A 14,796-nucleotide genomic window follows, 5' to 3' on the forward strand; every position below is an offset into this window, starting at 1 on the left:
CACAAATTTTATAATTTTATCTTAATAAAGTTGTTTAAAAAGGGGTGTGTGATTGAATACCTGTCTAGGACAAAACATGACATCTGATTCTGTAAATGTTTCTATTTCCCACTTTCTCTAGTTCTCACCCTTCAAACTATTTCTTCTACATCACTCATTTATTTCATAAACATTGAGTGAAATATAATCTCAATAAATATGTACTGAATATCTGTATGCTCAAGACAGGGTCCCAGGCATTGAGCATATAGAACTATTTCTAGGGCAGACAAGGAGAATGGTGAAGCAGGGAAACAGAAGTGAAGAACTGCTAAGGGATTACAGGAATGTTATTTCCCTCTTTGATATTTATCTTCTGTTTAGGAATGAACAGTCAATCTCCAGGGTCAATTCATACAAGACTGATGTCATGTCACTGGAGTAAAATCTGGAATAGTGGATGTGGGCAAAAAGAGAAACAAAAAATTGGTTTGCTTTTTTATTATCTAAGTCTTGTTATAAAAATGCTTGTCCTGAAAGTTGTTTTGCAGTATAGCCTACTTTATCCTTCCTAAATAACAATGATAATAATGTAATGTGGTTCATGAATATGGTAAAATAATTTTAAAATTTGTGCATTTATCTTGCTCCAGTTACACTTTGAAGTGATTTATACGAATTAGCTAAAAATCTCTCAACCAGCCTATGAGAGTGATGCCACCATTATTCCTATTTTCAGATGGGGAAATTGAGGCACAGAGAGGTTAAGTAATTTTCTTACAGTCATATGACTAGTGAGTGGTAAGGTTGGGAGTTTGACTGAGGTGGTGGGTTGCCAGAGCCCAAGCTCTCAGCCTCTATACTGCACTGCCTGCCACTCAGCCCCATCTTGGGAACTGGCATTCCTTTCTCCTGGTTACTGTAACCAGAAACCAACAAGTCATCTTTGAGTCCCACCTCTCTATTATTCCCCCTGAACTAATGCTATTGATTAGCAATTCCTGTTGACTCCACCTCTCAAAAGTCCCTCAAATATGACTACTTCTTTCCATTTTTATTGTCACTACATAGGTCCAAGCCACCAATGTGTTGGCTGTAGTCATCTTCTGTGGGTTTCTATGTTTTGATCTTCTACACTCTAGTCTTCCAGGCAGCACCCAAAGCGATCATTTTAGAAATGTGAACCATGTAATGTTACTTCCCAGCTCAAAACTTTCCAAATTTTTCTTTTTAGACCTTGAATTAAATTGAACTCTTTATAGTGACCTGAATTGTTCTGCAAAATCTGATCCCTTTTTTGACCTCTTTCCATTTCACTCTTTCTTTATGCCACAGGGGCCACCTATGTAGTTTTCTTTCTGTTCAAGACAAGCATTTGAACAAGAAAATCCTTCTTGTCTTTGGGCTTTTGCTCTAGCAATGCCCTCTACTTGTGATAGCTTTCACTTACACAGGTTTTCTCCTGGTAATTCTGTAACTTGCTGCTGAGATACCACCTCCACAGAGGTGCCTTCCTTTCCCACCACATTTAAGGTAGTTCATCTTCCCTCTCCTGCTCACCATTCATCATACTATATAGCCTCTACTAAAGACAAAGTAAATTGATTCATTTACTCTTTGTCTCCCTCTACTAAAATACAGGCTCCTTAGAGAAGGACCTTTGTTTGTCTTGTACAACATGGTATCATTAACATTTCTGCTGGTGCAGGCCCTTTTTAGGTATGCAATAAATATTTAATGATGAATGAATAAAATGTTAAAAATTCATGGTGAGGCTGAAGCTTTTATCTCCCCTTCTAACAGGAATAGTGATTTGAGGTTCTTGGGGAAAATGATGTGAAACTACAAAATTAAAGTGATTTTTATGTGCTCAACATTTGAAATAAGAGGGTAAAAAATAAAAATTTTACCAACATTATTTTGGAGATAGAAGCAAAAGAATTTAATTTCTACCACTAAACAAAAATAGAATTAAAAAATAAAAGTTTCTCCAAGATTGCAAAAATAAAGTCCCATTTTCTAAATCCCATTTTTTGCAGATGAAATCAAAGTTTTAGAATATTGGCATCAAATTTTCTAATATTTCCATACTTTTTCATCTCTGTTTCTCCATCTTTTTTTTCTTTGATGCTACAGTAAATTTCTTTGGCCTATTATTCCTAATTTTTAAAGCTTTGGCCATATTTGAATACATGGGAATGTTTTGGGATTTATTCATTAATAGCAGATTCACATTTCAGTGTTTGTTGCATCATAGAACTTGCTTTTTATAACTTTCTTCTTAATATTGAAAAGTCACATCATTGTTGTGATCAAGAGCCGTTCTGCATCTAGAGAGACTTAGATAACTTTGCTCTAACGAGCTTATGAGGAATATATGTTAACTTTGGGTTTTAACTTCTTTGGGGTCACAGACTCTTTTGGAAGCTAAGTGAAGACTGTACTTTTGCCTGTCCCATAAAACACACACACACACACATACACACACACACGAACACATTATATACAATTTCAATGGACCTTATGAAGCCCACTTTTTGATTTCTGGCTTAGTTCTTCAAGAAGCAGTCTCAGCTCAAAGTATACCCATATTTGTTAAACTTAGAATCCAAGATAGGGAAACAGTACACAAAAGTAAAAATTGCCCACATTTTCATACTTTCCTCCTGGTGGCATTGCCCAGGGGCTTTTTCCCAGGTTTGATTCTTGCTTTGGTCTGGCTTCTAAGCTGCTCCAAGATAAATTCTCTCTCCTGGTCACTGACTACTTGGCTTTCCCTGGTCATAAGATTTATGAAAACCTAAAATAAAGCAACGCTTCATATGACCACAGCACACCAGGCAGTTCCAGAACAATTGGTGAGCCTGCTTTGCTCATGCTGTCTTCTCAGCCCAAGGAAGGAGTAAATCTCAACAATGTGTTCGTGTTAGTACTCAGGTTCCTCTGAGTTGATGGCCACTGGGGACCCACACTACCATATTCTATGGTTGTTTATTATTAGAATATTATTACATAACAAAAGCAAAAGTCTACTCATTTTAAATATAAATACTTTATTTGTTACTTTCCAAATTGTTCTTATTCCAACTAAGAAGCTTATTTGGAACTACTCAGAATCCTAAGTGCTATTCACATAATTGATAAAAAATAAACCAATGACGTAAATTGGCTGTAATGTATATTCCAAAGCCGGTTTGGCAATATATGTCAAAATCCTTAGAAATGTAGGTACCTTTTGACCAAGTAATTTCCCCTTTAAGATTCCACTTTAAGGAGATAATATATTGAGCAAAGATTATAAGGATGTGAATCATAGTAGTGCTTATATGAGCAAGTAATTGCAAAAGAACAAGTTGTCTAATAATTTAAAAACATGAGTTAATTATGCTATGATGTAGCTATGTTAAATATATACTGCCCTCCATATTTTAAAAATAATGATATACAACATGTTATAAATGGAAAAAATATTAACAATATTTATAGCTAAGAATCAGGTTCAGAAGCTGTAGCTTTGTTAGGATCCTCTTGTGATGCAATCATCTTATTCACATCCATTCTAGCGCTTCCCCACTGAGGAGCAGCCAGGTTTAGGTAAAATTTTCCCCATTCTCAGCTGTATGAGTCAGCATGGCTGGGTTTTGCCAGTCTTCTGAGTATAGCAATGCCTAAGTCAATCAGCTCATCCATATTCCCCTGGCTATAGTGGTTGTTTCTCATTTAGCCAAATCCACATGCACATCAAGACTCTTGTTTAGCAGTTTGAGAGGGGATAATCTCTCTATGTATATGTTAAAAAATAAATACACAGTCTGATTACCTTTGGCAACCATCCCGCTACCATGGGGAAGACAAGCTTGAGGTTGAAGAATAGCTGAGAACCAAGACATGAATCTGGAGACCTCGTCAAAGAGTATCTGAAACCTGGCCCCTCTAGATGTTTTCAGTTGCAGAACCAATAATTCTTACTTGTTAATTATTCTAGCAAGAGTCTTGTTTTCCATACTTATAACCCAAAACATCCTAATTAATCTGAAATCTAGTTATGTAAAAAGTGTATTCATATATTACAAATCTACACAATAAAATATCAATAATAATTGTCTCTTGGAGAGGATTACCAGTTATTTTTCCCTCTGCTTTGTGACTTTTTTGTAATTCCAGATTTTCTATAATGAATATATATTATTTTATTCAGAAAAATCATATATAATAATTAGAGTCAGAATAATAATGTTCATCTAAGCCAAAACCATCAGACTTTTAATCCTGAATGGTGATAGGCTAAATGAAATAACGTGAAAGCTAATATATTGCTAATTTTGTTTGTTTGTTTTTACCTTTCAGTCACGAATGCAAAGTTCTTAATTCCAAGACTCTTATTTATTTCTGTACATGAGTTTATTTTTAAAAATTTAAAAATATGATTAGTTCAAGATCCATGGATATTGACATCTGCCTTCCTGCCCCAACATTAGGACACCTAAAATTGGTTTAGGCATGACAGAAGAAACACTGGGCTTGGGATTCCCACTCCAAAATTTCCTGGATATTTGACCTCAGGCAATTACTTAAACTCCCTGAACCTTAGTTACTTCAGCCAAGAAATATGGGGTTGCAGTTAAGTGAAATAAGTCAAGCACAGAAAGACACATATCACATGTTCTCGCTTATATATGGGAGCTAAAAAAGTGGCTCTCATGAAGATAAGAGAGTAGATTGGTGGTTACAAGAGGCTGAGAAGGGTAGAGAGGAGGAAGGTACGAAGGAAGGTTGATAAATGGGTACAAATATATGATTTGAGAGAAGAAAATGATCTAGTGTTTGATAGATCTGTGAGGTGACTATGGTTTGCAATTATCTATCATATGCTTCAAAATAGCCAGAAAAGAATAACTGAAATGTTTCTAGAATAAAGAAAAGAGAAATATTTAAGGTGATGGACATCTCAAGTATACTGATTTGATCTTTAAAAATTATATGAATGTATTAAATTATCACATGTACCCTAAATTAGGTATATTTATTATGCATCAATAAAAATTGTTTAAAAAAAGAAAAAAAAAGTGTTAGACCAAATGTTATCTACCTTTCCATCTGTGAAATTCTATGAGTGACTCTAAATTTTGCTTTATATTTGAGCGGAACTGATATTCACTGCCTGCTTTGGGAAGTATAAGTAGGTTTCAACTCTCATCATAACATTGATTAATTGGTAGCCACTGTCTGCAGAGCGGTGGTAAGAAGATCTCAGAGTACATACGGAGTCAGCAGGAAAAAGTACTGTGATCTGTCAATGATGTTGATGAGTATTTGAATCCTCAGTCTGGCTCATATACACATATCGTACAATGTAGTCTGATTATTATTATTTTTTGTAGCACAGTGTCCAAGTCTTTTGTGAGTGAAATAACTGGGAAGAAATCCCTTTAAAATGTATTTGCTTCTTTTCTCCTGTTCCTTTGATATCTCTTAATCATTGGTGGCATTGACTGAATAAGAGTTTGACTGAATAAAAGTACAACTTTCAGTAGTTAAAGTTTAGAAGGAAATTTCTTGCTTGTTTCTTACACTTGATATTTTCTTGTAGAAAGAGCTGCAAATGAACACTTCCTAGCAAGTAAGCAAATGTCCTAATAGTGGTTCCAAGTATGGGCAGCGTGGGTCAGTGAGTGGCTGGTTTGCAACTATGTTCACTTCTTGCTTCTGTCAAACTCATTCCTAGTGTGGAACTCCAACAGAAACCGGTGAATAAAGATCAATGTCCCAGAGAGAGACCAGAGGAGTTGGAGTCAGGAGGCATGTACCACTGCCACAGTGGCTCCCAGCCCACAGAGAACAGGGCGAATGAGCACGCCTATGCCAAGTGGAAGCTCTGTGCTGCTTCAGCAATATGCTTCATTTTCATGATTGCAGAGGTCGTGGGTGAGTCTTTCTGCAGACTTTTTTGATTAAACAAGCAAACAAATAAAACTCCGCATCATTATGGGAGGGTTACCTAAGTTCTTTTAAAGTAAGATTTAGTATTTTCTGTAAGTATAAGGTAACAATATGCTCATTGTAGATAAGTTGAAAAACAGTAGGAAACAAAATAAAATTCATCACTATTCCATATTCGAGTCATAGCCTTCAATAATTTTAGGGAGTGTTTTGTGCAATGCATTTTCTATTCATAGCTCACAGGTTTTATTTTTTAAACATAACTGAGAGCATACTGAATGCTTTTGACCACACTGTCAAATACTCTTCAAAAACATTTTTATTCCTGAACAATATTCTCTAATATGCTCCACTGTAATTTACATAACGATTTCTCTATCGTTAGAAATTTAGGGAGTTTTTTCCTGCTTATGGACAATGTTGCAATGCAAAATCTTGAAGAAAATTCTGCCTGCCTTTCTGGTTAATCCCTTCAAAGAGATTCCTAAAAGTGGAAATAATTGCTTGAAGGACATGAATATTTGTATTACTTGATTCATACTGCCAGAGTGCTGTTGAGAAAGCTAAACAATTCATGTCTACCAGCTCTACTTGAGAATGATTCTGACTGCAAATCTTAATGACAACTAATTTTAATCTCTAAAATCTCTTTGCTATTGTATAGATGAATGTTTTAATATTTATTTCTTTAATTGTTACTATTAGACTATTTTTGCATGCTTGTTAGTGATCTGTATTTCCCTCTGTTAATGCATTTTCTCCTTGTCTCTTAATGTCTGTTACTCATTTGTTTTTTAGAAAATTTTTTAATTCTCTATATTGATCTCTGGGAGCTCTTTATATATTAGGATATTAGACCTTTGTTATATTAGTTATAAGTGCTTTTCCAGTTTGTTGTTTAACCTTTTGATGTTTGTGTTGACTTAGATAAGTTTTAAATTTTACATAGGTAACTGTTTTAAACTTTTCATTTTGAGCTCATTTCTTTTACTACTTTTTACTGTTTTAGTGCTTAAGAATCCTTCTCCATCTACTGAGAAGATAGCTTTTTTGTTGTTTAATTTTTGTGTTTAATTTTAAAATTAATGTTGATATTAGATATATTTGTATGCTGTCAGGACTGAATTTTTTTTAAAATAGCTAACACAGTTTTCAGCATCATTTATGAAATAATTAATTATTTTCTCCATTGATTTTTGATATTTCTTTAATCACTTATCCACAGTTTATAAATAGCAGGGTCTGTTTCTAAGGTGTTTCACTGATCTGTGTTTCTGGTCTCTGTCAAGGACATAATTAATGTAGATTTATATGTTATAATATCTGTTATTTCCTATTAAAGATTTTTAATTTAGCAGAGAAAAGCAAAGGCTATTCATCTCTCTTTATTATCCTAATTAAACATGAGAATTGTTCTGTTCAGTTTTCCCCCATCCAATTATGATTTTCTTAATATTTAAGTTAATTTGACAACATAGTATCTTTAAGTATTCAGCTTTCCCTCCAGGAATATGTTATGTTTCTCTATTTATCCAAATATTCTACATGTCTCATCAAGGTTTTATGGTGTTCATCTGACTACACGGACAGCCTACTTCTTGAAAGAGTTATTTCTGATTATTGTATGTGTTTGGCTTATTCTTTCCAGGGGTGAGTGCAGTCCACCATTTTTCATGTTTTGTTTTCTAGATAATTACTTTTTGTATTCTAAAGTTTTGATTTTTGTATATTCACTTTGTACTCAATTATGCATTTGAATTATTGTCAATTCTAAATATATTTCAGTGCATGTCCCCTTTTCCTGTCTCGTGCATCTTCCTCATCCCAGGACATCACCCTCTCTTGTGCAGAAAACATATTTCTCCTCATTTCAATAGTTATATCTCTTTTGTGTGTTTCATGTTTTTATCATGTTAAACAATACCTTATGCTAAATCAAATCTATGTTTGATTATTTAGCTGTTAAGCAAAATGCTTCTTGAAGGGTTAAGTGTTTTGTATTATGTTAATGAAATGTCTCTTTGTTTCAGTTTTGTAATTATTAGCAAAGAATCAAGAACGAGTGTTGACTTTTAATCAAATACCTTTTCTTTTGAATTTATTGTTTTTTAAAGCTTTTTGACCCATGTTTGAGGTGCGTTATATAAAGAGATTTTGAAACATGTTATGATCTTTGCATTTTTGGCATTATGATAATAGCTATTATTTATTTAATGCTTACTATGTGTTAGAAGCTGTGACAAGTGCTTTCCGTGTATTACCTTAATTAATCCTGGTGAATTCCCTAAGAGGTAGCTCTCATTGTTAATCTCACTTTATAGAAGGAACTAGAAGCACAAAGAGTAAAGTAACTCTCCCTTGGAAACATACCTGTAAGTGGGCAGGCCGTCTGAATTCCAGAGCTTATATTCCTAAGCCCTAACTATGGTGCCTCTCAAATTGACTGTGGCGGGCCATCCTTTTAATGCATTGCTGAATCTGAGTCACTGATATTTTTGTTAGGATTTTTACATCTTTATTAATAATTGAAATTTAACTATAGTTTTCTTTTTTATGTCATTTTTCTAGGTTTTTATATTTGAATTATGCATGCTTAAATGGAAAGTTTAATTTTAATAATTTTATAAAGAAATAAAAACAGTTTATGTAACATTTTATTATCTCTTCCTTTTTAAAAAACTACCTAGTTATTTGTATGGCTTTGGAGACATTTCTGGAGATGATCGTTAGATGTGATTTTTAGCTTCTTCCTCACTTATTGATACACTCAGAATTTCTCCATCTTGGGTACACTTTGGCCATTTATTTTTTTTCAAAGTCATTCATCTCGTTGAAAATTTCAAATGTATTATCATACCATGGAACATGATAGCCTCATGTTGGTATTAACTTAGTTCAAATGTCCTGATATGCAATGTTATCTTATTATTTTTCCCCAAATAGAAAAAAGAACACTGTAAACTACCTGACGTATAGGACCATAAGCTACTACCAATGTGTTATCAAATGTTACCTTCACACTCTGTTACCAATATTTTGGTGGCTACATTTCTATTATCCAAAAGAAGGGGTAAATTAATCATAATCTGAGACTAGAGAAAAATAGACTCTGCTTAGCTATTTTTTGCATTATAATATCTAGCAACCAGAATTAGCTGGTTTCTTCTAGCTATGGAGTCTAATGGCCTATACACTCATATTTGGACATTTATAACTGTTGAAAACTATGAAAGAACTTAGACACGTCCAGTCCAAGACAATTCCAGGGTTGGCAATATCCTTTCAAAGTTTACAGAGCTAATACCACAAAATTCCTGGAGTCAGTTCCTTTGAAGAAGCTGAATTAATAGCTTGATGGAGTCGCAAAGAACTTACTTTTAGCAATTCTAATTTGGAAAACACCTTTTAGAAATTCACTAACATCTATACCAGAGGGATATTGTTTATCATTATTGGAATTAATAAGTTTGTGGATAATATTCAATAGCTTATGTAAAAGATTGACATAATGAAAAACCTAATAACAGAATTCATTTGAAATGTGATTTGAAAAGGCGATGTTCTTGGACATCCAAATAAAATTCTGGCACTACCACCTGCAAACACAGCTCAGGAAGATTCATTGACTGACTTCTTTCTTCCACTACTTTCTTCCTCTGCTTTTCCCTGAATCCATATGGATGCTGAGAATAGATGGCATCGTCCCTCCGGCTGATATCTAATAAATAGTCTGAAAAGAGATGGTCTTCTGCTCACAAAATTAATTTGTTTTAATTGACAAATAAAAATGATATATATTTATTATGTATAACATGATGTTTTGAAATATGCATATATGGTGAAATGACTAAATCGAGCTAATTAACATGGACATTACCTCACATACTTAACATTTTTTTGTGGTAAGAATACTTAAAATCTACTCATTTTAGCAATTTGGAAGAATCCAGTACATTGTGCTTAACTATAGTCACCATGTTCTACAATAGATCTCTTAAACTTATTCCTTCTATCTAACTAATATTGTGTGTCCTTTGACCAACACCTCCCCACCTTCTTCCTTCCCCAGCCCCTATCCCTGCCGCTGGTAACCACACTTCTACTCATTGCTCTATAAATTCAGCTTTTTTAGATTACACATATAAGTGAGATCATGTGGTGTTTGTCTTTCTGTTCCTGACTTATTTCACTTAATAAAATGTTCTCCAGGTTTATCAATGTTGCTGCAAATGACAGGGTTTCCTTCTTAAAGGCTGAACAGAACTGCATTGTGTATACATACCACATTCTTTCTATCTATTTATGCGTCTATGAACACTTAGGATGATTCCATATCTTGGCTATTGTGAATAATGCTGCAATGAACAGCATTGAATGGCAGGGCAGATATATCTTCAACATATTGACTTCACTTCCTTTGGATATACACACAGTAGCAGAATTGCTGGATCATATGGTAGTTCTATTTTTAATTTTTTAAGGAAACTGCTTTCTGTAATGGCTGTACTGACTTACATTGCAGTTTGCAAGATTTCTTTTCTTTTCTTTTCTTTTCTCCACATCCTCACCAACATTTGTCTCTCCTCTTTTTGGTAATAAGCACTCTAATAGATGTGAGGTGAATTTTCCTGATGATTAGTGATGTTGAACATATTTTCATAGACCTGTTAGCCGTTTCTATGTCTTCTTTCAAGGAATGTTTGTTGAGGTTCTTTGCCCATTTGTAATCAGGTTATTTGTTTTCTTACTATTGAGTTGTTTGGCTTCCTTATATATATTTTGGATATTAACGCTTTATCATATGTATGGTCTGCAAACATTTTCTCCCATTCTGTAGATTGTCTCTTCATTCTGTTGATTGTTTCCTTTACATTTGAGTTTGATGTAATCCCAATTGTGTAATTTCACTTTTGTTGACTGGGCTTTTGGGGTCATATTTAAAAAAAAGCATTGCCCAAACCAATGTCATGGAGCTTTTCCTTTATATTTTTTTTCTAGTAGTTTTAGAGTTTCAGATCTTATATTTAAGTCTCCAAGCCATGTTGAGTTGATTTTTGTATATGGGATGAGATAAGGGTCTAATTTCATTCACAACCTCCTCTTTCCCTTCTCATTTCTATGCATTAGAGTTTATGAGTTCTAATCTGACTTTAGGGGCAGAAGTGAGTGATGATGTCAGTAAATAAATTAAATTGATACTGACTGAAAAATATTCAGCATTTGAGCTATATTGAGATTGAGCCAATTTTCCTAAAACATTGCTCTCCTTATATTACTTCTGTCTTCAAAGTTTTTTACTGATGCCAGTGCGGTGGCTCACGCCTGTAATCCCAGCACTTTGGGAGATCAAGGCAGGTGGATCACATGAGGTCAGGAGTTCGAGACCAGCCTGGCCAACATGGCAAAACCCCATCTCTACTAAAAATATAAAAATTCGCTGGATGTGGTGGCACACACCTGTAATCTCAACTACTTGGGAGGCTGAAGCAGAAGAATTGTGCATGAACCCAGGAGGTGAAGGTTGCAGTGAGCCAAGATTGCACTACTGCACTCCAGCCTGGGCGATAAAGTGAGACTCTGTCTCAAAAAAAAAAAAAAAAAATTTATTATTTTTTTAACTGGCTCCCCTTTGCTTAGTTCAGGGTTCACAACCTTTTTCCCTTCATGACAAGCGTAGTACATTTTACTGAGCACTGGGATAAACTGACAAGGGTGCTTGTAGCTGGAAGAGACCGCTTCAGAGGCTCCCACTGTGCTAGGCCCTAATTGCTTGCCTCAAGTCAAAAAAGATCAATATATTGGAAAGCTCTAGCATCCTGGAAAAAATGAAAAATTCCTACTTCGGTTTTCAAGACATTGCATAATCTGGTGGCAAAACTATCAATATTCTTATCTTGCTATTTCCCTGACTACCCTGTTTCAGCCACATTTGTTTATTCATTCTCTGCAAGATAATCTTTGCACTTTATTCTTATGCTTTTTTTCTTTGAATAGAAAAGCCTTCTCCTCTTTCTCCATACTCATCAAAATCCTGGTCATTAGTCAAGACCCTGATCCACAGCTCACCTCCTCCCCAAAGCCATTCTTGGCTATGTTGGAGAAAGCAATTACTATTCTCAGATCACTTTTGAAAATCTGAGAGGTCCTCCTGCAGGATATGGGGTTTGAGCAAGGCTTTGAAAAGTGAATAGGAATTGAGATATGGCCAAAAGGTAGATGGAGTGGCCTGAAGGAACAGCACACTACTTACTGCTGTGGTCTAGGAGATAGATATTTATCAGGGCTTGCCTTGAAAGATTCCAAGTGCATGGGTCTGAAACAGGAAAGGAAATCTGTATTCTTAGAAATTTGGGTACCACTGTCCGTAGTAGACTGGTATTTCCTTTCAGCAAGCTTTGTCATATTCTTTTCTCTGGTTGCAATTTTGGTCCTGCTGGTCTGAGAACCTCATGCTTTTAGGCTGGGCTAGATATGAGATACCAAGCTGGACTGATCAGAGTCTCTGGGTCTTTACATAGGGAGGCTGGAAAAAAAGCATTCTCTCTTTCCTCTACAAAAACTGAGCTGAAGTGCTACAGGTCTGGAGCTTTTAGAGGTCTACCTTTGTTGCTGAAATGGAGGAAAAGTCTTTCTTAAACTGGACAATCAATAGCAGTAGCTGGAGACAGAGCAGAGCCCAAGAACATTTTTGAGCCTTAGGACTGGGCTGCATCTGATCCAATCCCACCCAGATATGTTCTCAGTTGTATGAGCCAGTATACTGGTATATTGTTGTTGGTATTGTTTAAGCTGTTTGGGTTAGGCATTCATGGCTTACAACTGTGAAAGCCTATCCAAGGCAGGAGTGTAGGGTAAAACGTGGTTAATGGAGAATATAACTAGAATGGTAGTTGGAGGGCCAAGAAGAGCTGAGGCTCGGTCATTCATAGGTTTTGGGGAGTAATTGACATTTAGAACGGGGGAGAAGCAGGTCATAGAGCTGTGTTGAGGGAAATAATTTGCGACAGAGTATAGAGCAAACTGGAGAATGAACTAAAGAAGGATATAAGCATAATGTATCCACCCTTAAGGGACCTTTGAACCTGTTGAATTGGGACTCTTTCTGATAGCTGGTGAAAATTCCTACTTGTAGAAAGGCCAAAAAGAGGTGTTATGTTGCAGATGTAAACATGTTTCTCTATTTGAATGGATACACGTTCAGATGCTAAGACCTCAGAAGAAAAATAAGCTCAGGTATGGCCTTTGCTGGAAGAAATTGAGAGTAGTTAGGGGAGATGTCTGAAGTAGGACTATTCTGAGTTGAGTAAGAATAGAGAAAACACGGGCCGGGCGTGATGGCTCAAGCCTGTAATCCCAGCACTTTGGGAGGCCGAGACGGGTGGATCACGAGGTCAGGAGATTGAGACCATCCTGGCTAACCCGGTGAAAACCCGTCTCTACTAAAAATACAAAAAATTAGCTGGGCATGGTGGTGGGCGCCTGTAGTCCCAGCTACTTGGGAGGCTGAGGCAGGAGAATGGCGTGAACCTGGGAGGCAGAGCTTGCGGTGAGCTGAGATCCGGCCACTGCACTCCAGCCTGGGCGACAGAGCGAGACTCCGTCTCAAAAAAAAAAAAAAAAAAAAAATAGAGAAAACACCAGATTATCAGACGGGAATTCAGAGCTGGGAGCAGCCTGGGGAAGACGGTAACTATCTGAGTGAAAAACTTCTCTTTTACTAAGAGAAAGATATTGCTGGGTGGTGTGATAACCACAAGTTTTATTGATCAGGGCACTTACCTTGTTCTACACAGCCAAGGGATTGTAGTAGCTCAGGCCTCTTATATTTTTGGAGGTTCCTGGTATTAATATTTTAAGAAATGTCAAAACATGAGAACTGTGATATATTTTAAACACAGTAAGTCCTCACTTAACATCGTGGAGAAGTTCTTGGAAACTTTGACTTTCAGTGAAATGACATATAACAAAAACCAATTTTACCATAGGCCAACTGATAGAAACGAGTCAAGTTTCCATGCCATATTACTGGTCACAAAAACATCACAAAACTTCTAAATAAGGCCAAAACACTTCAAATATTAAACACTGAAATAAATGTGAGCTATACATACATCTAAGAAAGATGATAAACACAAGTGAGATAATTATGCAATTTTGGGTGAATCAGTGAGTGAGGGTGGTCATAATGGTGGTGGTTACATCAAGGAATAAATGTTTGCAAAGTGAAAATTGTCAGGAGTGCCTCCTACCACCACACAGTTCAAACCCAAATAAGAAAAAATGAGCTGGCTTTGCTGAGCACTTTCATACTCTTTTTTGTTGGGCATCTGTATGATGATCATCTACCTTACACATACTTATTTTACAATCATTTGTTTTCATTCATTCTTTTTTCAGCCTTCTTATTCCAGTTTCATAGCTGGAGCTTTTCACAGCTCAGGGCTCAAGGTGGGAAACAGCCCTGAACAGGATGCCTCCCATTACAGGGCACAGTCACACCCGCACTCACTCCCGCCAGGACCAGGACGATGTAGATGTGCCAGTGAACCTCACGTGCACAGTTTTGGAATGTGGGAAGAAACCCTAATACTCAGAGAAAACCCACGCAGACATGGGGAGAACATGCGAACTCCACACAGACAGCGGCCCTGGTCAGGAATCCATTTTATTTTCTTATCGACGTTATAAACAAAGGATGTTGAATGAACTGATGTTATTTGAGGACCTGTTGTATTTGTTAAATAACAACTCAATGGGGTTTTGACACAACATATGGTATAGTATCATAATACTATTCACAAAATAATTAAAGAATTTTTAAAAATTAATTAATAGCACACAACGGTGTAAGCCCAGCAATGGGACACATGGCTAATG

General features: G+C 35.9%; 1 protein-coding gene across 3 annotated transcripts in view; it reads left to right on the plus strand.

Annotated features, from left to right (window-relative positions):
* Positions 1-14,796, plus strand: part of SLC30A8 (solute carrier family 30 member 8) — a 254,270-nt gene that overhangs the window by 213,554 nt on the left and 25,920 nt on the right. For 2 of the 3 annotated variants that reach the window (XM_025393916.1, XM_025393915.1), the window contains 2 exons: positions 5,570-5,599; positions 5,705-5,904. In XM_025393916.1, coding sequence (XP_025249701.1) covers positions 5,781-5,904 — 124 coding nt within the window. In that variant the 5' untranslated portion in view covers positions 5,570-5,599; positions 5,705-5,780. The remainder of the gene's footprint in view (positions 1-5,569; positions 5,600-5,704; positions 5,905-14,796) is intronic. The other variant, XM_025393914.1, reaches the window with a different exon arrangement.

This window comes from Theropithecus gelada, chromosome 8 (genome assembly GCF_003255815.1).
Source record: "Theropithecus gelada isolate Dixy chromosome 8, Tgel_1.0, whole genome shotgun sequence".
NCBI classification, from domain to species: Eukaryota; Metazoa; Chordata; class Mammalia; order Primates; family Cercopithecidae; genus Theropithecus; species Theropithecus gelada.